The sequence below is a fragment of the Spodoptera frugiperda genome, chromosome 21 (genome assembly GCF_023101765.2).
Source record: "Spodoptera frugiperda isolate SF20-4 chromosome 21, AGI-APGP_CSIRO_Sfru_2.0, whole genome shotgun sequence".
NCBI classification, from domain to species: Eukaryota; Metazoa; Arthropoda; class Insecta; order Lepidoptera; family Noctuidae; genus Spodoptera; species Spodoptera frugiperda.
The window spans coordinates 4,704,619-4,727,364 of record NC_064232.1 but is presented as its reverse complement, the minus strand read 5'-3'; the positions used below and the strand labels follow the sequence as shown (position 1 = coordinate 4,727,364).

Genomic DNA, 22,746 nt, shown 5'->3' with positions numbered 1-22,746 from the left:
CTACACTACTTGGCTACATATCTCTACACTATATCTACATACATACATACATATATAAATACATATACATATATAAAACGCACCTGTTTGATCCCGGCCTGGTCTTTCCGCTTGTCTATATATCTGGTATCGGTACCGCTGTCTAGCGAGCTGTCCTTAGACCCGTCGGAGTCGCCGCGTTTTTCTGGAATAATATAAAATATATTTGTTAGTTCATTAGTTATTAACTTGAGCAGCATTCCGCGACACACGACGCGACGATTGTCGCGGAATGCTGCTCATGAATATGAGCCTCCAGCATGGCTTGAAACTAGTCGAGTTCCACGTCAAAACGTCACGTGAGTAAGCCGATAACATAATAATTAATTTAGTATGTCTCACCAAAGTTACGATAAAATTCATTAGTTATGGTTGATGACCTTTTTTAAGAGGGGAAAATCATCCAATGACTTCTCCCGCCTTGGGCGAGGTGAGAAGGAGTGTCAGACTCTTACTAACTAAAAACCACCCCGTTCCTACTCCTACTTTTCGAGCCGGTAAACCCGTACCCTTAGTACGAGTTTGCTTTACCTTGAACGAAAACGAAACGAGAGCGTGTTCGACACTCCTGATTGGCCGGTGCGAATGAACCAACCAAACACAGTGTCTAACGCTCTCTCGTTCTTCGACCTCTTTAGGCACTTGTCTCACCGGCAACGATTAACGAGTAACGAGTAAAGCTAGAACTAGATACGAGTTAGGGAGCGAGTGCGTAGTTCCAATATTTAAGATTTATTTCCGATGTTTAACCACTCTAACGTCCGGCCCGCGCGACCGTTTATCTCTCTAACGTCCAGCCGCGCACGGCATCCGAACCGCGCGCGACTCGCAAGTTCGTCGTAACAAAAAACCTATATAGCTACTGAACCGTAATGCCTAGAATAAAGAAAAGAATACCAAAAAAAAGATTGAAGAATACTGATCAATCTTAACGATTTTTTTAAATCTTTAGTTAATCTTTAAAATACAATAAAACGGGTTAAACATGAAACACAGAAAAAAAACAGAATTATTTCTACCTTTTTAGAATATACGGCACAACTATTGCATATTTTATCACTAAAATATTTTTACAACAAACTAGACTCATTACCCTTTCTTTTGATGTATATATGATTATATTCGGTTAACTCTAAGTATTGTAATTAAATCGAAAGAAAACACTACTCGTAATTTTACACATCAAAAAACCTGAGGAACACATTGACATTATTATGGAATCTTCAATGAATTTAGTATATTTCTCTTTGAAAAATGTATTATTTTGCTTATTACGAAATGTATTTCGATATTTTATATACTATTGTAATGCAAAGTGTGTAAAATATGTATAAACAAAACTAAAAGTGGCCAACACTAGACCGGCCATTTTTTTCGAAACAACAATCGTTTGAAGTTAAAATTAGACTAGATTTATCAGCTAAAATTGTGATATTTATACATCATCGTAAAGCACAAATCTTCTAGTTTATTTTGATGTATAACACTTGCAAGATAAATTAAACAAAACTGTAGTATTTACGACATAATTGTTGGAACTCACAAAAACACTTCAAAAACGAGTCAACTAACTTTAAAAATTTATATTTTGTTTGTCAAAGCATATTACAACGCCATGTCTTGTTTTTTCGTCGAACAATTTATTCAGCTGTATAGATAATCAGTCAAAACTCACCAAACAAGACCGTATTTTAAACTAGAGGGAGTTAAACAGAACTCGTCCCTTTGGAAACTATAGTATCCATGGACGTATGACGCTCCTTTTTTTGGATACCGTGCTATCCATGGACGTTAGAGTGGTTAACTAGTGAAGCGAGTGCTCGCCGGCAGTGTGAACAGTCAGCGATCAACTGTTTGTATATGCATCTCTTTTGTTCATACGGAAAGTATATCTATTGTACGTTTCTTGAGCGAGAAAATAGCCGATAGTTAGTCGTTTTCTCGCCGTTGGTGGGACAACTGCCTTAATCTCTCGAATTGAAGAGTTATAGAATACTTTTTCCATATTATGTTGCAAAACAAATTACCTGTATTCGGGTTGATCCTCGTTGCCCACTTCCCCCTAGCGGGGGGGTCGGGCGCGGGGGTGTCCCCGGTGCTGGCGTCGTCGCCCAAACTCTTCTTAGCCCACGTAGGGAGCCGGCCGATGCGGAGACTGGAATCAATGTTATAAGCTTCAATACAAACTTTACAAAATATTATGTAGGTCTCCCCCTCCCGCTTTGGGCGCGGCGATAGAGTGTCAGAAGTCAAAAAAAAAGTCAAAAGTCAAAGCATTTATTTCAATTAATCCTAAATTAGGCACTTTTGAAACGTCAAATTGAATTGTCCGTCAGTCTGTCTGTCAGTGAAGCTAGGCGCTCGTTCCAAAGTGTTGTAGACTCTTCCTGACTAAACACTACTCCTGTATCGAATCAGAGCTGCGGTAACCTACAAGGTCGTCCACAGCTTTTTAATGTACTGAATTACTAATATTATATAATTTATAAAATTTACTCAATGAATACCATAATATTAAAATTTTGCTACACATAAAAAAATCTCCTGTATAATCCCTTAATGTCTTCTTTCTTATAAAACCCACAAGAAGAGTAGAGGTTGTGTCTAATCCATTGTACTCTGCTTGGCTACACGGTTGGCGTGGTGACTGGCCAACTGGCTGCCGTGCAACGTGTAACGTGTTCAATTCTCGCACGTATCAACTCTTTGTGTGATCCACAGATTGTTGTTTCGGGTCTGGGTGTCATGTGTATGTGAACTTGTATGTTTGTAAACGCACCCATGACGCAGGAGACTAGGAGCCAATCCTATTAGTTTACCATTTACCATTTTACTCTATTACTACCAGGCGTAGCCAGGTTTTACTTTCGGGGGGGGGGAGGGGGGTTCAAGAAAGTCGAGTCATGAAATGTGTGACAAAAAAAAACCTTCAAACATTAGTCAAAAAGATTACATTTGTGTTATATGTATTTAACAGATTCATTCATAGGGAGTAATAGAGACATTTACCAAACAGGGGATGTACTATGCTAACTAGAAAAATAACGCTCTGTAATGTCTAGGTACGCATTTCGGGGGGGTTTGAACCCCCAAACCCCCCCCCCCCCCCGGCTACGCCTATGCTACCAGCTAATAATGTAGTACAAAGTATGCTCACGTGTAGTCGGGCACGACGGGGGGGCCGAACTTGTTGTCGTCGTAGGGCAGCTCGCGCGGGGGGGACCCGAAGTGGGGGTCGCTCTCGCTGTCCAGCCCCGACATGCCGTTGCTGGCGGACGATACTTTCCTTAAATTAATTATTTGGAGAACATTAATATCCGGAACAATTTTTAAGTGTGGGAGAGCCATGCTTTGGCACGAATGGGCCGGCTCGACCGGAGTGATACCACTGCCTCACAGAAAACCGATGTGAAACAACGCTTGCGTTGGCTTTCATTGTGTGAGTGAGGTTACTGGAGGCCCAATTACCCCTTCCCAATCTTCCCCATCCCCGATTCCCGAACAACTACCCTTAAATTCCTAACTCCCAAAAAGCCGGCAACGCACTTGTAACGCCTCTGGTGTTTCAAGTGTCCATGGGCGGCGGCGATTGCTTACCATCAGGTTTCATAAAAAAAAAATATAATACTAATAATACAGTGTATACTGACTTGCCCTGCCGTATAGCCTGCTGGGCGAGCCGGGCCCGCATGGTGACCACCATGTCGTGCGGCACCCTCCACACGAAGATGCAGCCGTCGCCCGACGCCGAGATCAGGTGCTGGCAGTCCGGGGTGAACCTGGAATACATCATAGCGGTAAGTGGATCTAAAGGGAACAGAGACCAAAGTTCCCTAAGAAAAGGAGGATCCTCCGACCAGGCGAGGTGATCGCGCCTGGCGGGCTTTCTGCCCAACTGCTGTTCGTTGGGATTTTCTATCCGTGTTAATTCGCATGTAAACTACACATGTAAGATGCAGGATATTTATGACGTCATCCGTTGATTTGCTCGTCGATAGTATATGTGCGACTTCTGTCATCTGTCACTTGTCACTTGTCAATGTCGCCACACAGTCAATCGATGATTAAGAACTCCGTTAGGATTCGAAAGTAATCATTCATCATCACATCATCAGCCTATAAGTGACCACTGCTGACCGAAGGCCTCTTGTCATGTCACATGGATAAGGTTTGAGCATTAATCATCACGCTTGTAAGCTCAGCTGTCAAAATAAAACTTTAGAAGAATTTCTTTTTAAGTCAGTATTCACATTCGCGAATTTCGTTGGCAGATATTCGCTATCGCAGCCGCGAATGTTTAAAAACTCACATTCGTTACATCACTAATATGTATGTATATTTGTGCGCGATTATCTCACGTTTGGTTGAACTGATTTTGATGCAGTTTTTAGCATAGTATTTTTCATACATAAGTGAAGGATATACCTATATTACCCGACTTAAAAAAATTAAGGTTCGCGTGCGATCTCTTAAAGTTTCCCTTGTAGATTCAAAAGATTTTTTAGTATGGAAGAATTGCCAAACAATTAAAAATAATTCTTCCGATTAAATTAATTTACAGGAAAATCATCCTCAAATCCTATGAATGTATAACCCGTGCGCGACAAGATGAGACTTGAGCGAATACGTCACAGTAGAATATTCACGAAATAAATAATAATAATGGTGGTTTGTCTATATGTAAGTAATATTCAGTTGTAAATTAATATGAACTAGTGGTCGCCTAGTGGTCGAAATTCAACCATATACGATTTAATTTACAATACCACTTAACATACGTTCAAGGATAATTTTTATTTAACTCAAACTCAAACAAACTCTTTTATAAAACTCTTTTCATATGAGACGTGAGAAAATCATCGCAATGTCTATCGATTTTGACGTTTTGTCAAATACGATCAGATACTATGCATGTGTGTGTAATGTTTTATTTATTGATTTAATGTACTTTATAAGCATTATTTTTGAAAAATATTAGCGTTCCGCACTTCTTCTACACATAAACTATAAGTGTACCAAATTTTATGCTCCTACGTCCGCGCAATTTTCGTAAAAAGCGGTCCAAAGTTTTTGCATCACGTATTAATATATAGATTTACAATACCACTTAACATACGTTCAAGGATAATTTTTATTTAACTCAAACTCAAACAAACTCTTTTATAAAACTCTTTTCATATGAGACGTGAGAAAATCATCGCAATGTCTATCGATTTTGACGTTTTGTCAAATACGATCAGATACTATGCATGTGTGTGTAATGTTTTATTTATTGATTTAATGTACTTTATAAGCATTATTTTTGAAAAATATTAGCGTTCCGCACTTCTCCTACTATAAGTGTACCAAATTTTATGCTCTTACGTCCGCGCAATTTTCGTAAAAAGCGGTCCAAAGTTTTTGCATCACGTATTAATATATAGATTACCGACATTGTTAATATAATTAATTAATAATGCATAACATTTCCATTGTTACAAATTCCACACAGGTCTCAACTTGTCCCGAACGGGTAATAGCTGAGTAAGTACGTACTTGAGTCCGGTGACGATCTCGGAGTGTCCGTACATGGTGGCCATGCACTCGCCCGAGTAGTAGTCGTACACGCTGAGGATCTTGTCCGTGCTCGACGTCGCCAGGTAGATGCCGCTGTTGTCCAGGGCCACCTACGGCGATAATAATAGGTCAACTATCTATACTAATCTATACTAATATTATAAAGCTGAAGAGTTTGTTTGTTTGAACGCGCTAATCTCAGGAACTACTGGTCCGATTTGAATAATTATTTTTGTGTTGGATAGCGCATTTATCGAGGAAGGTTATAGGCTATAAATCATCACGCCATAATCAATAGGAACCGAGCAGTGCGGGTGAAACCGCGGCGAAGTAGCTAGTCTTTATATATATAACTAGCTACTTCCGCGCAGTTTCACCCGCTCTGCTTGGCTCCTATTAGTCATAGCGTGATGTTTTATAGCCTATAGCCTTCCTCGATAAATGCACTATCCAACACAAAAATAATTATTCAAATCGGACCAGTAGTTCCGGAGATTAGCGCGTTCAAACAAACAAACAAACTCTTCAGCTTTATAATATTATAGTATAGATTATTCTGTAAGTGTGTATGTCACTGAACTTCTCTTAAACGACTGGACCTATTTTGATGATTTTTTTTGTGTGTTTCAAGGGGATCTGAGAATGGTTTAGATTCACAATTTTGTCCTCTGCGCAATGTTTTTTTAATTAATTTTTAATTTATTAGTAGTTGTTGATTTTGGAATGTTTTACATTGGATCCGACAAATTTTCAAATTAAAGACGTGTAGACAGGACAACGTCTGTCGGGTCCGCTAGTTTTATTATAACTTTCGTGAGACATACTAAATTCATTATTATGTTATCGACTTACTCATTATTATGTCAAACAGTTACGTGATAAAGCCGATAACATAAAAATCAATTGATAAAAATAGGTTTAAGATCAAAAACAAGTAACTTACACTAGTACATGGGAGATTTAAAGGTAATTAGTGAAAAGTGAATGTTAATCTACACTAATATATGTATAAAGCTGAAGAAATTATCTGTTTGTTTGAACGAACTGATCTCCGGAATTCTTTTTCTATTGTAACTTTTGTGAGACATACTAAATGAATTATTATGTTTTTTGGCAGCAGTAGCAGCACGACAATCGCCGCGTCGTGTGTCGCGAAATGCTGCTTATGAATATGAGCCTCTAGCATGGTTTGAAAATAGTCGAGTTTCTCGTCAAACAGTTACGTGATTAAGCCAAAAAACATAATGTATGTCTCACAAAAGTTATAATAGAAAAATGTATACTAAAATTTCTTAAATAAATAGCGTTGTACATAGTTTTAAGTTTACCTTGATAAGCGTCCCGTCTTCAGCCGTAGTTCCGCGGAAGGTCTTGGTGTGCCGTCCGTGCGCGGCGCTGTAGACGCGCACGTTGCGGTCCTGGCAGGCCGTGAGGATGTGGCGGCCCCCCGCGTCCACCTCCATGTCGTACAGCGTCGTGCGCCCCGACACGTTCTGCCCGCGCTGGAACTGGTAGCCGCCGTCTTGGGACTGGAAAAATCATGTTTATTTCATTAGGCAGTTGTCCCACCAACGACAAGAAAACGACTAACTATCGGCTATTTTCTCGCTCAAGAAACGTACAATAGATATACTTTCCGTGTAAACAAAAGAGATGCATATATAAACGGTTGATCGCTGACTGTTCACACTGCCGGCGAGTGCTCGCTTCACTAGTTTGTCGCTGAGCGACAAGAGCTATGAAAGATAACACTCGCTCGGCGACACTCGCTAAGCGATTAAAACTCACGCCGAGCGAGCAACCAGTGGTCATTTTTCTACAGTGCGTATCGTACTGATGCGAGTAATCGCCCGCCTCACTCGCACACTCGTTTATAGCCGAACTACACAAACATCGAAACTACGCACTCGCTCCCCGCGTCTCGCTAACTCGTTGCTAGTTCTAGCTCTACTCGTTACTCGTTAATCGTTGCCGGTGGGACAACTGCCTTATGGTATAAGCCGGTATACGAGCATACGTAAGCTATCGCCGCCACCCATGCATACTTGAAACACTAGAGGTGCGTTGCGCCTATGAGTTATTCCCAACCTCTGTCCCAAATTTCATACCGATCCCTACAGCCGTTTTGACGTGATTGATTAATAAACATACACACTAACTCACAAACTTTTGCATTCATAACATTCGTAAGAAGTTATTGTGCAAAGTACCAAAAAATAAATACAAAAATGTTTTTATGCAACGGTTTGATTTAGCTTTTCCCGTTTGTTTGCTTGGGTCTTTAGTAATTACAATTTCACCCCCTCCCTGACGACAGATCGATCTGAACTTTGGCACACACTCTTAATCTTGATGACCATACAATGTTACAGTTTATCATCACAGACCGTGATTGTAGTTAATTTAGTATACATACATACATACATATCGTCACGCCTTTAATCCCCGAAGGGGTAGGCAGAGGTGCACATTATGACACGTAATGCCACTGCGTACTTTTCACAATTTATGTTGTAAGTCCCATGTAATAGGTGGTGAGCCTATTGCCATATACCGGGCACATTTCCAGACTCCATGCTACTACTGAGAATTTTTCGAAAAACCGAAAAAAGTCCAGTAATACTTCGCCCGACCCGGGAATCGAACCCGAGACCCCTTGCCCGGCAGTCGCACTTGCAACCACTAGGCCACCGAGGCAGTCGAGGTAGTATAATTTAGTATGTCTCATTAAAAGCATTATCATATAAACATGTTGTTGTATTACTCACATGTCTAAGCTGCCTGAAGAGTATAGTTTTGTCAGCGCCGCAGGACACCATCTGCAGCCCGGCCCCGGAGCTGAGGAACCGGACCGCCGTGATGGAGGACGAGTGCTCGTCCAGCGTCTGCATTATCTGGTAGCCCTGCAAACGGGAACAGTAAATATTACTTAATATTATTGTGTTTTACGGCTTATTTCTTTAACTGTTTGAAGTGTGGTGGTGATACATGACCATAGGTCGGAATTAGGTAGAGTTATTTATGTACTTTCCTGAAATTTCTAATGGACAATTCCGTGCGGCCGACAATATGACAACTAAATAATAATGAGAACGTCAGAGATAGATATAACTACAAATGTGGCAACATCTTTGGACGTCCGATGTTATTGATGTAAGTTTGGCAACGTCGTGTAAAAGTAGTTTAAATTGTGTAAAAGTAGATAAATTTTTATGCCACACGTGAAGATTATAGCTTTTATTTTACTTTTTATTTATTTAGGACAACAAACAATTGCGTTATACAGCTTAATTATAAAACACTTAACATATTATTTAGGTAATAATGCAACCAGCACCGTTATCCACAAATTGATCCTCATAGTCCAGTGGTGGACTGTCACAGAGTACATCGACTTACCCGGTCAACTTGGAAGACATGTATGAGCCGGTCCCGGGACGCGGAGGCCAGCAGGCGGGGCCGGGCGCTGTACTCCAGACACAGGACCTCTGCATCATGAGCCTCCAGCGTGTGCAGCAGGGCCCCGGCCGCGGAGTGCACCCACACGTTCCCCGCGCGGTCCCCGCACGCTATGTGCTGCCCGTCCGGGGACACGCGCACGCATCTACGCCGCATACATAACATTCATCACAACTTGTTTTATACTGCAACGAGGCAGCGTTGGCCGAGTGGCTGCAAGTGCAGCCGGGCAAGGCGTCTCGGGTTCGATTCCCGGGTCGGCCGAAGTATTACTGGGTTTTTTTTTTCGGTTTTTCGAAAATTTCTCAGTGGTAGCACGGAGTCTGGAAATGTGCCTGGTATATGGCAATAGGCTCACCACCTATTACATGGGACTTACAACATAAATTGTGAAAAGTGGGCGTACACAGTGGCATTACGTGCCATAATGTGCACCTCTGCCTACCCCTTCGGGGATTAAAGGCGTGACGATATGTATGTTGTATGTTTTTTTATAGTATAAGCGAGTAGACGTATCTTCTGATGGTAAGCGATCACCGGCGCCCGAAACACCAGAAGTGTTACAAGCGCGTTGCCGGCCTTTTGGGGGTTAGGAATTCAAGGGTTGTTGGGGAATTGGGGATTGGGAAGAGGAGTAATTTGACCTCCTCTAACGAAACTATTTTTATATACTCATTAGTTTTATTTTTATCAGCATAACAAAGTAAAATAAGATAAGTAAAGTTCCAAAATACCTACCTAGTTACTAGTATTTCAAACGCTCTCTCGTTCTTCGACCTCTTTAGGCACTTGTCTCACCGGCGACGATTAACGATTAACGAGTAAAGCTAGAACTAGATACGAGTTAGGGAGCGAGTGCGTAGTTCCAATATTTAAGATTTATATTAAGTGAAGCGAGTGCTCGCCGGCAGTGTGAACAGTCAGCGATCAACTGTTTGTATATGCATCTCTTTTGTTCATACGGAAAGTATATCTATTGTACGTTTCTTGAGCGAGAAAATAGTCGATAGTTAGTCGTTTTCTCGCCGTTGGTGGGACAACTGCCTTAATCTCTCGAATTGAAGAGTTATAGAATACTTTTTCATATTATGTTGCAAAACAAATTACCTGTATTAGGATTGATCCTAGTGGCCCACTTCCCCCTAGCAGGGGGATCGGGGGCGGGGGTGTCCCCGGTGCTGGCGTCGTCGCCTAAACTCTTCTTAGCCCACGTAGGAAGCCGGCCGATGCGGAGACTGGAATCATTGTTATAAGCTTCAATACAAACTTTACAAAATATTATGTAGGTCTCCCCCTCCCGCTTTGGGCGCGGCGATAGAGTGTCAGAAGTCAAAAAAAAAGTCAAAAGTCAAAGCATTTATTTCAATTAATCCTAAATTAGGCACTTTTGAAACGTCAAATTGAATTGTCCGTCAGTCTGTCTGTCAGTGAAGCTAGGCGCTCGTTCCAAAGTGTTGTAGACTCTTCCTGACTAAACACTACTCCTGTATCGAATCAGAGCTGCGGTAACCTACAAGGTCGTCCACAGCTTTTCAATGTACTGAATTACTAATATTATATAATTTATAAAATTTACTCAATGAATAACATATTAAAATTTTGCTACACTTAAAACAATTTCCTGTATAATCCCTTAATGTCTTCTTTCTTATAAAACCCACAAGAAGAGTAGAGGTTGTGTCTAATCCATTGTACTCTGCTTGGCTACACGGTTGGCGTGGTGACTGGCCAACTGGCTGCCGTGCAACGTGTAACGTGTTCAATTCTCGCACGTATCAACTCTTTGTGTGATCCACAGATAGTTGTTTCGGGTCTGAGTGTCATGTGTATTATGTGAACTTGTATGTTTGTAAACGCACCCATGACGCAGGAGACTAGGAGCCAATCCTATTAGTTTACCATTTACCATTTTACTCTATTACTACCAGGCGTAGCCAGGTTTTACTTTCGGGGGGGGGGAGGGGTTCAAGAAAGTCGAGTCATTAAATGTGTGACAAAAAAAAACCTTCAAACATTAGTCAAAAAGATTACATTTGTGTTATATGTATTTAACAGATTCATTCATAGGGAGTAATAGAGACATTTACCAAACAGGGGATGTACTATGCTAACTAGAAAAATAACGCTCTGTAATGTCTATTGTCTAGGTACGCATTTCGGGGGGGTTTGAACCCCCAAACCCCCCCCCCCCCCGGCTACGCCTATGCTACCAGCTAATAATGTAGTACAAAGTATGCTCACGTGTAGTCGGGCACGACGGGGGGGCCGAACTTGTTGTCGTCGTAGGGCAGCTCGCGCGGGGGGGACCCGAAGTGGGGGTCGCTCTCGCTGTCCAGCCCCGACATGCCGTTGCTGGCGGACGATACTTTCCTTAAATTAATTATTTGGAGAACATTAATATCCGGAACAATTTTTAAGTGTGGGAGAGCCATGCTTTGGCACGAATGGGCCGGCTCGACCGGAGTGATACCACTGCCTCACAGAAAACCGATGTGAAACAACGCTTGCGTTGTTCGTTGTGTGAGTGAGGTTACCGGAGGCCCAATTCCCCCCTTCCCAATCTTCCCCATCCCCGATTCCCGAACAACTACCCTTAAATTCCTAACTCCCAAAAAGCCGGCAACGCACTTGTAACGCCTCTGGTGTTTCAAGTGTCCATGGGCGGCGGCGATTGCTTACCATCAGGTTTCATAAAAAAAAAATATAATACTAATAATACAGTGTATACTGACTTCCCCTGGCGTATAGCCTGCTGGGCGAGGCGGGCCCGCATGGTGACCACCATGTCGTGCGGCACTCTCCACACGAAGATGCAGCCGTCTCCTGAAGCCGAGATCAGGTGCTGGCAGTCCGGGGTGAACCTGGAATACATCATAGCGGTAAGTGGATCTAAAGGGAACAGAGACCAAAGTTCCCTAAGAAAAGGAGGATCCTCCGACCAGGCGAGGTGATCGCGCCTGGCGGGCTTTCTGCCCAACTGCTGTTCGTTGGGATTTTCTATCCGTGTTAATTCGCATGTAAACTACACATGTAAGATGCAGGATATTTATGACGTCATCCGTTGATTTGCTCGTCGATAGTATATGTGCGACTTCTGTCATCTGTCACTTGTCAGAATGTCGCCACACAGTCAATCGATGATTAAGAACTCCGTTAGGATTCGAAAGTAATCATTCATCATCACATCATCAGCCTATAAGTGACCACTGCTGACCGAAGGCCTCTTGTCATGTCACATGGATAAGGTTTGAGCATTAATCATCACGCTTGTAAGTTCGGTTCAAATTCTTAAGTCAGTATTCACATTCGCGAATTTCGTTGACAGATATTCGCTATCGCAGCCGCGAATGTTTAAAAACTCACATTCGTTACATCACTAATATGTATGTGTATATTTGTGCGCGACTATCTCGCGTTTGGAGGAACTGATTTTGATGCAATTTTCAGCATAGTATTTTTCATACATAAGTGAAGGATATACCTATATTACCCGACTTAAAAAAATTAAGGTTCGCGTGCGATCTCTTAAAGTTTCCCTTGTAGATTCAAAAGATTTTTTAGTATGGAAGAATTGCCAAACAATTAAAAATAATTCTTCCGATTAAATTAATTTACAGGAAAATCATCCTCAAATCCTATGAATGTATAACCCGTGCGCGACAAGATGAGACTTGAGCGAATACGTCACAGTAGAATATTCACGAAATAAATAATAATAATGGTGGTTTGTCTATATGTAAGTAATATTCAGTTGTAAATTAATATGAACTAGTGGTCGCCTAGTGGTCGAAATTCAACCATATACGATTTAATTTACAATACCACTTAACATACGTTCAAGGATAATTTTTATTTAACTCAAACTCAAACAAACTCTTTTATAAAACTCTTTTCATATGAGACGTGAGAAAATCATCGCAATGTCTATCGATTTTGACGTTTTGTCAAATACGATCAGATACTATGCATGTGTGTGTAATGTTTTATTTATTTATTTAATGTACTTTATAAGCATAATTTTTGAAAAATATTAGCGTTCCGCACTTCTTCTACACATAAACTATAAGTGTACCAAATTTTATGCTCCTACGTCCGCGCAATTTTCGTAAAAAGCGGTCCAAAGTTTTTGCATCACGTATTAATATATAGATTTACAATACACTTAACATACGTTCAAGGATAATTTTTATTTAACTCAAACTCAAACAAACTCTTTTATAAAACTCTTTTCATATGAGACGTGAGAAAATCATCGCAATGTCTATCGATTTTGACGTTTTGTCAAATACGATCAGATACTATGCATGTGTGTGTAATGTTTTATTTATTGATTTTATGTACTTTATAAGCATTATTTTTGAAAAATATTAGCGTTCCGCACTTCTCCTACACATAAACTATAAGTGTACCAAATTTTATGCTCTTACGTCCGCGCAATTTTCGTAAAAAGCGGTCCAAAGTTTTTGCATCACGTATTAATATATAGATTACCGACATTGTTAATATAATTAATTAATAATGCATAACATTTCCATTGTTACAAATTCCACACAGGTCTCAACTTGTCCCGAACGGGTAATAGCTGAGTAAGTACGTACTTGAGGCCGGTGACGATCTCGGAGTGTCCGTACATGGTGGCCATGCACTCCCCCGAGTAGTAGTCGTACACGCTGAGGATCTTGTCCGTGCTCGACGTCGCCAGGTAGATGCCGCTGTTGTCCAGGGCCACCTACGGCGATAATAATAGGTCAACTATCATCTATACTAATCTATACTATAATATTATAAAGCTGAAGAGTTTGTTTGTTTGAACGCGCTAATCTCAGGAACTACTGGTCCGATTTGAATAATTATTTTTGTGTTGGATAGCGCATTTATCGAGGAAGGTTATAGGCTATAAAACATCACGCTATAATAAATAGGGACCGAGCAGTGCTGGTGAAACCGCGGCGAAGTAGCTAGTCTTTATATATATAACTAGCTACTTCCGCGCAGTTTCACCCGCTCTGCTTGGCTCCTATTAGTCATAGCGTGATGTTTTATAGCCTATAGCCTTCCTCGATAAATGCACTATCCAACACAAAAATAATTATTCAAATCGGACCAGTAGTTCCGGAGATTAGCGCGTTCAAACAAACAAACAAACTCTTCAGCTTTATAATATTATAGTATAGATTATTCTGTAAGTGTGTATGTCACTGAACTTCTCTCAAACGACTGGACCGATTTTGATGAAATAATTTGTGTGTTCAAGGGGATCTGAGAATGGTTTAGATTCACAATTTTGTCCTCTGCACAATGTTTTTTTAATTAATTTTTAATTTATTAGTAGTTGTTGATTTTGGAATGTTTTACATTGGATCCGACAAATTTTCAAATTAAAGACGTGTAGACAGGACAACGTCTGTCGGGTCCGCTAGTTTTATTATAACTTTCGTGAGACATACTAAATTCATTATTATGTTATCGACTTACTCATTATTATGTCAAACAGTTACGTGATAAAGCCGATAACATAAAAATCAATTGATAAAAATAGGTTTAAGATCAAAAACAAGTAACTTACACTAGTACATGGGAGATTTAAAGGTAATTAGTGAAAAGTGAATGTTAATCTACACTAATATATGTATAAAGCTGAAGAAATTATCTGTTTGTTTGAACGAACTGATGTCCGGAATTCTTTGTCTATTGTAACTTTTGTGAGACATACTAAATGAATTATTATGTTTTTTGGCAGCAGTAGCACCACGACAATCGCTGCGTCGTGTGTCGCGGAATGCTGCTTATGAATATGAGCCTCTAGCATGGTTTGAAAATAGTCGAGTTTCTCGTCAAACAGTTACGTGATTAAGCCAAAAAACATAATGTATGTCTCACAAAAGTTATAATAGAAAAATGTATACTAAAATTTCTTAAATAAATAGCGTTGTACATAGTTTTAAGTTTACCTTGATAAGCGTTCCATCCTCAGCAGTAGTGCCCCGGAAGGTCTTGGTATGCCGTCCATGGGCGGCGCTGTAGACCCTGACATTCCGGTCCTGGCAAGCCGTGAGGATGTGTCTGCCGCCCGCGTCCACCTCCATGTCGTACAGCGTGGTGCGGCCGGAGACATTCTGGCCACGCTGGAACTGGTAGCCGCCGTCTTGGGACTGGAAAAATCATGTTTATTTCATTAGGCAGTTGTCCCACCAACGACAAGAAAACGACTAACTATCGGCTATTTTCTCGCTCAAGAAACGTACAATAGATATACTTTCCGTGTAAACAAAAGAGATGCATATATAAACGGTTGATCGCTGACTGTTCACACTGCCGGCGAGTGCTCGCTTCACTAGTTTGTCGCTGAGCGACAAGAGCTATGAAAGATAACACTCGCTCGGCGACACTCGCCAAGCGATTAAAACTCACGCCGAGCGAGCAACCAGTGGTCATTTCTCTACAGTGCGTATCGTACTGATGCGAGTAATCGCCCGCCTTACTCGCACACTCGCTTATAGCCGAACTACACAAATATCGAAACTACGCACTCGCTCCCCGCGTCTCGCTAACTCGTTGCTAGTTCTAGCTCTACTCGTTACTCGTTAATCGTTGCCGGTGGGACAACTGCCTTATGGTATAAGCCGGTATACGAGCATACGTAAGCTATCGCCGCCACCCATGCATACTTGAAACACTAGAGGTGCGTTGCGCCTATGAGTTATTCCCAACCTCTGTCCCAAATTTCATACCGATCCCTACAGCCGTTTTGACGTGATTGATTAATAAACATACACACTAACTCACAAACTTTTGCATTCATAACATTCGTAAGAAGTTATTGTGCAAAGTACCAAAAAATAAATACAAAAATGTTTTTATGCAACGGTTTGATTTAGCTTTTCCCGTTTGTTTGCTTGGGTCTTTAGTAATTACAATTTCACCCCCTCCCTGACGACAGATCGATCTGATCTTTGGCACACACTCTTAATCTTGATGACCATACAATGTTACAGTTTATCATCACAGACCGTGATTGTAGTTAATTTAGTATACATACATACATACATATCGTCACGCCTTTAATCCCCGAAGGGGTAGGCAGAGGTGCACATTATGACACGTAATGCCACTGCGTACTTTTCACAATTTATGTTGTAAGTCCCATGTAATAGGTGGTGAGCCTATTGCCATATACCGGGCACATTTCCAGACTCCATGCTACTACTGAGAATTTTTCGAAAAACCGAAAAAAGTCCAGTAATACTTCGCCCGACCCGGGAATCGAACCCGAGACCCCTTGCCCGGCAGTCGCACTTGCAACCACTAGGCCACCGAGGCAGTCGAGGTAGTATAATTTAGTATGTCTCATTAAAAGCATTATCATATAAACATGTTGTTGTATTACTCACATGTCTAAGCTGCCTGAAGAGTATAGTTTTGTCAGCGCCGCAGGACACCATCTGCAGCCCGGCCCCGGAGCTGAGGAACCGGACCGCCGTGATGGAGGACGAGTGCTCGTCCAGCGTCTGCATTATCTGGTAGCCCTGCAAACGGGAACAGTAAATATTACTTAATATTATTGTGTTTTACGGCTTATTTCTTTAACTGTTTGAAGTGTGGTGGTGATACATGACCATAGGTCGGAATTAGGTAGAGTTATTTATGTACTTTCCTGAAATTTCTAATGGACAATTCCGTGCGGCCGACAATATGACAACTAAATAATAATAAGAACGTCAGAGATAGATACAACTACAAATGTGGTAACATCTTTGGACGTCCGATGTTATTGATGTAAGTTTGGCAACGTCGTGTAAAAGTAGTTTAAATTGTGTAAAAGTAGATAAATTTTTATGCCACACGTGAAGATTATAGCTTTTATTTTACTTTTTATTTATTTAGGACAACAAACAATTGCGTTATACAGCTTAATTATAAAACACTTAACATATTATTTAGGTAATAATGCAACCAGCACCGTTATCCACAAATTGATCCTCATAGTCCAGTGGTGGACTGTCACAGAGTACATCGACTTACCCGGTCAACTTGGAACACATGTATAAGCCGGTCTCTAGACGCGGATGCCAGCAGCCTGGGCCGGGCGCTGTACTCCAGACACAGGACCTCTGCATCATGCGCCTCGAGCGTGTGGAGTAGGGTACCCGCGGTGGAGTGGACCCACACGTTCCCCGCGCGGTCTCCGCACGCTATGTGCTGCCCGTCCGGGGATACGCGCACGCATCTACGCCGCATACATAACATTCATCACAACTTTTTCTATAGTACAGTAGAAGCTCTTTATTCGCGGGGTATGCGTTCCGTAAATATGCCGCGAATACAGAAACCGTGAATATGGAATGGTAATTTGTATGGGGTTATAGGGGATACGTTCCTAGATGACGAAATCAAGAAGCAAATAGTAGATAAAAAAATGTTTAATTGAACTTTCTGATCATACAGATTGCCTGATGATAATATTATTATCATCAGGTTTAGGTCACACTAGGTTTAGGCAGAAGTCACAATCTAGACGTAGCTGTAATAAGGTCTATTTTATTTTTTTATCCTTCTACTGACGCGTTGACAAAGGATAGCGAATGTATTTTTTTAGGTTACGCACCGATATTTCGATTCGATCCGCGAATAGTGAAAACGCGAATGAAGAAAGCGCGAATAAGGAGCTTCTACTGTATAAGCGAGTAGACGTATCTTCTGATGGTAAGCGATCACCGGCGCCCGAAACACCAGAAGTGTTACAAGCGCGTTGCCGGCCTTTTGGGGGTTAGGAATTCAAGGGTTGTTGGAGAATTGGGGATTGGGAAGAGAAGTAATTTGACCTCCTCTAACGAAACTATTTTTATATACTCATTAGTTTTATTTTTATCACCATAACAAAGTAAGTACAGTTCCAAAATACCTACCTAGTTACTAGTATTTCATAACACGAGCGCGGACTCGCTGCTAACAGCTGATCAACGTTTTGGTATTGTGATAAAAATAAAACTAATAAGTATACAAAAACCTTCTTCGGGAAAGTTGTTTGTAATCAAGAGTACAATCACGTGTTTGATTATCGTTCACTAATTACCAGTCACCCTATATGTGGTTGAATATATAAGTAACTAGCAAACTCTGCGAACTTCTTTTCGCCACCAATGATTTTCACTGTTTTCCTGCTTTTCTCTTAAATTTTCTTAATATGTTAAATTTTTATTCTCCTATAAACCTCACGGAGCCCGAGACCTTTCCAACGAATGCAAAACCGTGGAAATCGGTTCATGCGTTCTGGAGTTATAGCGCCAGGAAGGAAAACCCGACTTATTTTTATATAATAGATAACGTACCTTACTCCAGTCTTATCATCATACGACTTGGACTTGTCCTTATCGTTAGTAGCCGTCAGATCCACATCTTTCAGGAATTTCAGTTCGGGGTCTATGTAGAATACTTTGTTCAGCTCCTGAAAATATATAATACAAGTAAATTACAGAAGGTATACGATAGCAAATTAGTACTTTCTCCTGTGTCGTGGGCGTGGATGCGTTTACAAACATAAGTTCACATGCACATGACACCCAGACCCGAAATAACAATTTGTGGAACACACAAAGGCACAGTGTAGGAATCGAACCCGCTACACGCTACGCAGCATCCGGTTGCCCAGCCACCGTACCTAGCGTGCAGTCATATGTATTTTCTCTATTTTACAAGTTATATGTATTTTCTCGAAAAAAATCCAAGGCGAAACAAAGTTTGCTGAGTCTGTTAGTAATTTCTAATTATAACTTTGAACTAATAGGCTACTTTCCTATTAGTCAAATTCAATACTTTTTTGAAACGTCAAAAACGATATTTTCTATGAACTTTGTATGAAATAGTGCGTTATGACGTCATAAGTTTTTGACGTCAAATAGCAGACTTATTTCTAGAAATTTAGCTAGAAAAAATCGAAAATTAAATAGTTCATCAAATTTATGAATGAGAGTGTGATTATTTTTTAATATTTTATTGTATTGAAAAGTTGTAATAATTTATTTTTGACCGAGGATAGTACCCAATTATAACCTTATCCGTGCGAGAAGCCTTTGGTCAGCAGTGGCTACTTAAGGTACGCGTCCACAGGCCCGCATCGTACGCATCGCACACAACGGATTTTAGTTTGTCTTGTATAGAAACTCATACAACTGCGTCCACTGATCCGCATCGTACGGACCGCATCAACGGCAATGCCTACATGCGATGCGTACTGATGACGTCATACGGAATGCGTACGATGCGTACAACGCGGGTCTGTGGACGCTTACCTCAATTGGCTGTTGATGTATAACAATATCATATATTATACTAGCTTCTGCCCGCGAAATCGTCCGTGGAAAATTAAAAAAATTAGGGTTGTACTACCCCTAACATTTAGGGGGATGAAAAATAGATGTTGGCAGATTCTCATAGATACCGGATAAGCACAAAAAAATACATCAAAAACGATCAAGCCGTTTTGGAGGAGTATTGCAACGAAAACTGTGACACGGGAATTAGAATTGACAATAGACAATCGGCAAGGCGTCCGTCACCGTTTCATGGTGGATATCCCACCCACTCGCACGAAGCGCTTCGCTTCAAGCTTCCTTGTGCGAACTGCTAGGGAGTGGAACTCCTTGCCGGAGTCTGTGTTTCCTGATGGGTATAACCTGGGTGTCTTCAAAGCCCGAGTGAATAGGTTGCTTATGGGCAGACGTGCTCCATCGCAGGCCGCATCATCACTTACCATCAGGCGAGATAGCGGCCAAACGTCGGCCCATTTAATATATAAAAAAAGAATGTTATATATTAGATAAGAATAATATTAGAGAAATAGTCACGTTGCTGTATATGTTGGGCGCGGTGGGCGCGAGCTGCCAGCGGCGCACGGTGTCGTCGCTGGAGCACGACAGGAACGCGCCCCCCTCCATGTCCACCCCCCAGATGCACGCCGAGTGGTACAGCGCCGAGTGGGACTTGCCCACCTGCGGGGGAAATAATCATTACAATCTTATAACACCAAAAACTTATGACTCAACGGGGCTGGTATGCTCTAATAATTACAGCCCCTAAAATAAAAAAATATACATACATATCGTCACGCCTTTAATCCCCCAAGGGGTAGGCAGAGGTGCACATTATGGCACGTAATGCCACTGTGTACACCCACTTTTCACAATTTATGTTGTAATTCCCATGTAATAGGTGGTGAGCCTATTGCCATATACCGGGCACACTTCCAGACTCCGTGCTACTACTGAGAAAATTTCGAAAAACCGAAAAAAGCCCAATAATTCTTCGCCAGACCCGGGAATCGAACCCGAGACCCCTTGCCCGGCAGTGGCACTTGCAACCACTCGGCCAACGAGGCAGGCAATAAAAAAATATAATACATTATTTTCAATGTTAAACAGTTTTAATGAGCTTTACTGCTTTACCCATCAAACCTTTGGAAACAATAAGATTATAATATTGTATGATCATGAAGATTAAAAGTCTGTAACAAATTTGAGATCGATCTGTTGTCAGGAAGGGGGTGAAATTTTGTGTGAAGGGGGTTCAGGACCATTTAATGATAAAATAAACTATTCCTTAGAAATGATTTTGTTACGAAAACAACTGCTAAGGACTGGGTTAAGTAACCATTAAATGACTCTGAGTACAGCAATGAATATTTGTCTTACGTTAGGTAAAATACCTATTACTGTTTTTTTTTGCACTTACGTAGACACATATAATAATATTATATTCAACTGTTTTGTTTTGTCTAGACTGGTAAACTAAGTGGGATCTCAGAAAGTTGAAGTATTCATGTTCGATTGAATTGAATTACCTAGTTTAACATGATAATGATTATATTGAAAAATTCTGTGAAGTGTGGGAGAGCCATGCTTCGGCACGAATGGGCCGGCTCGACCGGAGTGATACCACGGCCTCACAGAAAACCGACGTGAAACAACGCTTGCGTTGTGTTTCGTTGTGTGAGTGAGGTTAGGCCAAATTCCCCCTTCCCAATCTTCCCCATCCCCGATTCCCGAACAACTACCCTTAACTTCCTAACTCCCAAAAAGCCGGCAACGCACTTGTAACGCCTCTGGTGTTTCAAGTGTCCATGGGCGGCGGCGATTGCTTACCATCAGGGGCCTTAGGGATGGAGCTATGTAGGTTGTATAGCTCCATCCCTCTTGCACTGCTCAGTGATCGACCATTCTGACACGATTGTAATAGCAGACTAAGGCCCCAGGTAATACGTCTGCTCGATTACCGGCTTGTTTGATAAAAGAAAAAAAAAATCTGTCTTTAAAAATCGTAACACACCCGCTTAATGTCCCGCACGTCCCACACGTAGAGGCTGTGGTCGTTGTACACGCAGGTGAGCTTGTGGTTCCGCTCGTCGTATGTCAGCGCCACCGCGTCCGGGTAGCGCGCGTTGGACGGCTGGGTGAACATGTGGCTGAGGACAGAAACAATAATTTATATACATAACAAACATCATAATTGTATTGTAACTGTCGTGAGACATAATAAATTAATTATCATGTTATCGGCTTACTCACGTAACTGTTTGACGAGGAACTCGACTAGTTTCAAGCCATGTTAGAGGCTCATACATGAGCAGCATTCCTCGACAAACAGTTACGTGAGTAAGCCGATAACTTAATAAATTAATTATCATAGTATTATATTCTTAAAAAAAAAAACTAAGATTTTGTCTCATGTTTCTCCTATGACAAAACCAGTTTATCATTGCCTCTCTTTGTAAAATATTTCTACAAATTCAATGGTTAGTTTCTACTGGTTATTGCCTTAATTTTTATATTTTTTTAAGAAGACATGTAACTTCCTCAAACCCATCCACAATCCTGAAATCCCTTTAGACAGATCCGTATTATCCCTAAGCCGCAGTAGCCAAGTCTGTAGTGGCTTGTCTAGGACGCTCTCTAGGTTTAATACGCCTCAGCCTCTGGTGTTGCAGGTATCCACCACGACGATTGCTTACCATCAGGTGATCTATTCAACCATAATAAGTACTGTAAAAGAATCCTCACCTGATGTTAGTCCCCAGCGCGACGTCCACCCCCAGATAGTGCGTCCGCGGCAGCGTGGTGACGTACTGCAGCGTGTCCGGGGCGAAGCACCGCACGATGCCCTCGGCGCACCCCACGAATATGTAGTTGGAGCCTATCGCCATGCAGTTCGCTGACGTCGTCTGCGGATGAGAGGAAGATATATTATTAGTGAAATTTGTGAATTTTTCAAATTGTTTACTTATTTTTAGTACGTCTTTCTCACCGCAACGTCACGCCCTTTATCCCCGAATATGTAAGCAGACGTGCACATTACGGCACGTAATGCCACTATACAATGTACAACCACTTTTCATCATTTGTGATATAAGTCCCATGTAATAGGAGGTGAGCCTAATGCGATAAACTGGGCACAATTCCAGACTCACTCACTAAGAAATTTTCGACAAACCGAAAAAAAGTCCAGTAATACTTTGCCCAACCCGGGAATCGAATCCGAGACCCCTTGTCGCACTTGCGACCACTCGACCAACGGGTCAGTCTTTCTTTTCTACTTTATTAAATTTTGAATTTAAACAGCAAATCTTACCGCCATACTCAGAATCATTTTTAATGGTTACTTAACTCAGTCCTTAGCAATTGGGTACTATCCTCGGTCAAA

The 22,746-nt window shown here is 41.3% G+C and overlaps 1 protein-coding gene across 19 annotated transcripts in view; it reads right to left on the bottom strand.

Annotated features, from left to right (window-relative positions):
* LOC118280268 (mitogen-activated protein kinase-binding protein 1) overlaps nucleotides 1-22,746 on the bottom strand; it is a 181,245-nt gene that overhangs the window by 50,710 nt on the left and 107,789 nt on the right. For 14 of the 19 annotated variants that reach the window (XM_050701721.1, XM_035600214.2, XM_035600216.2 and 11 more), the window contains exons 9-20: nucleotides 22,107-22,267; nucleotides 21,376-21,511; nucleotides 19,899-20,042; nucleotides 18,384-18,499; nucleotides 8,995-9,199; nucleotides 8,364-8,498; nucleotides 6,924-7,124; nucleotides 5,575-5,705; nucleotides 3,690-3,818; nucleotides 3,197-3,325; nucleotides 2,067-2,194; nucleotides 84-184 (exon numbers count right to left, since the gene is read on the bottom strand). In XM_050701721.1, coding sequence (XP_050557678.1) covers nucleotides 84-184; nucleotides 2,067-2,194; nucleotides 3,197-3,325; nucleotides 3,690-3,818; nucleotides 5,575-5,705; nucleotides 6,924-7,124; nucleotides 8,364-8,498; nucleotides 8,995-9,199; nucleotides 18,384-18,499; nucleotides 19,899-20,042; nucleotides 21,376-21,511; nucleotides 22,107-22,267 — 1,716 coding nt within the window. Of the gene's footprint in view, nucleotides 1-83; nucleotides 185-2,066; nucleotides 2,195-3,196; nucleotides 3,326-3,689; nucleotides 3,819-5,574; nucleotides 5,706-6,923; nucleotides 7,125-8,363; nucleotides 8,499-8,994; nucleotides 9,200-11,295; nucleotides 11,425-11,786; nucleotides 11,916-13,652; nucleotides 13,784-15,005; nucleotides 15,207-16,445; nucleotides 16,581-17,076; nucleotides 17,282-18,383; nucleotides 18,500-19,898; nucleotides 20,043-21,375; nucleotides 21,512-22,106; nucleotides 22,268-22,746 lie in introns of all 19 variants that reach the window. The other 5 variants (XM_050701725.1, XM_050701724.1, XM_050701723.1 and 2 more) reach the window with 5 other exon arrangements.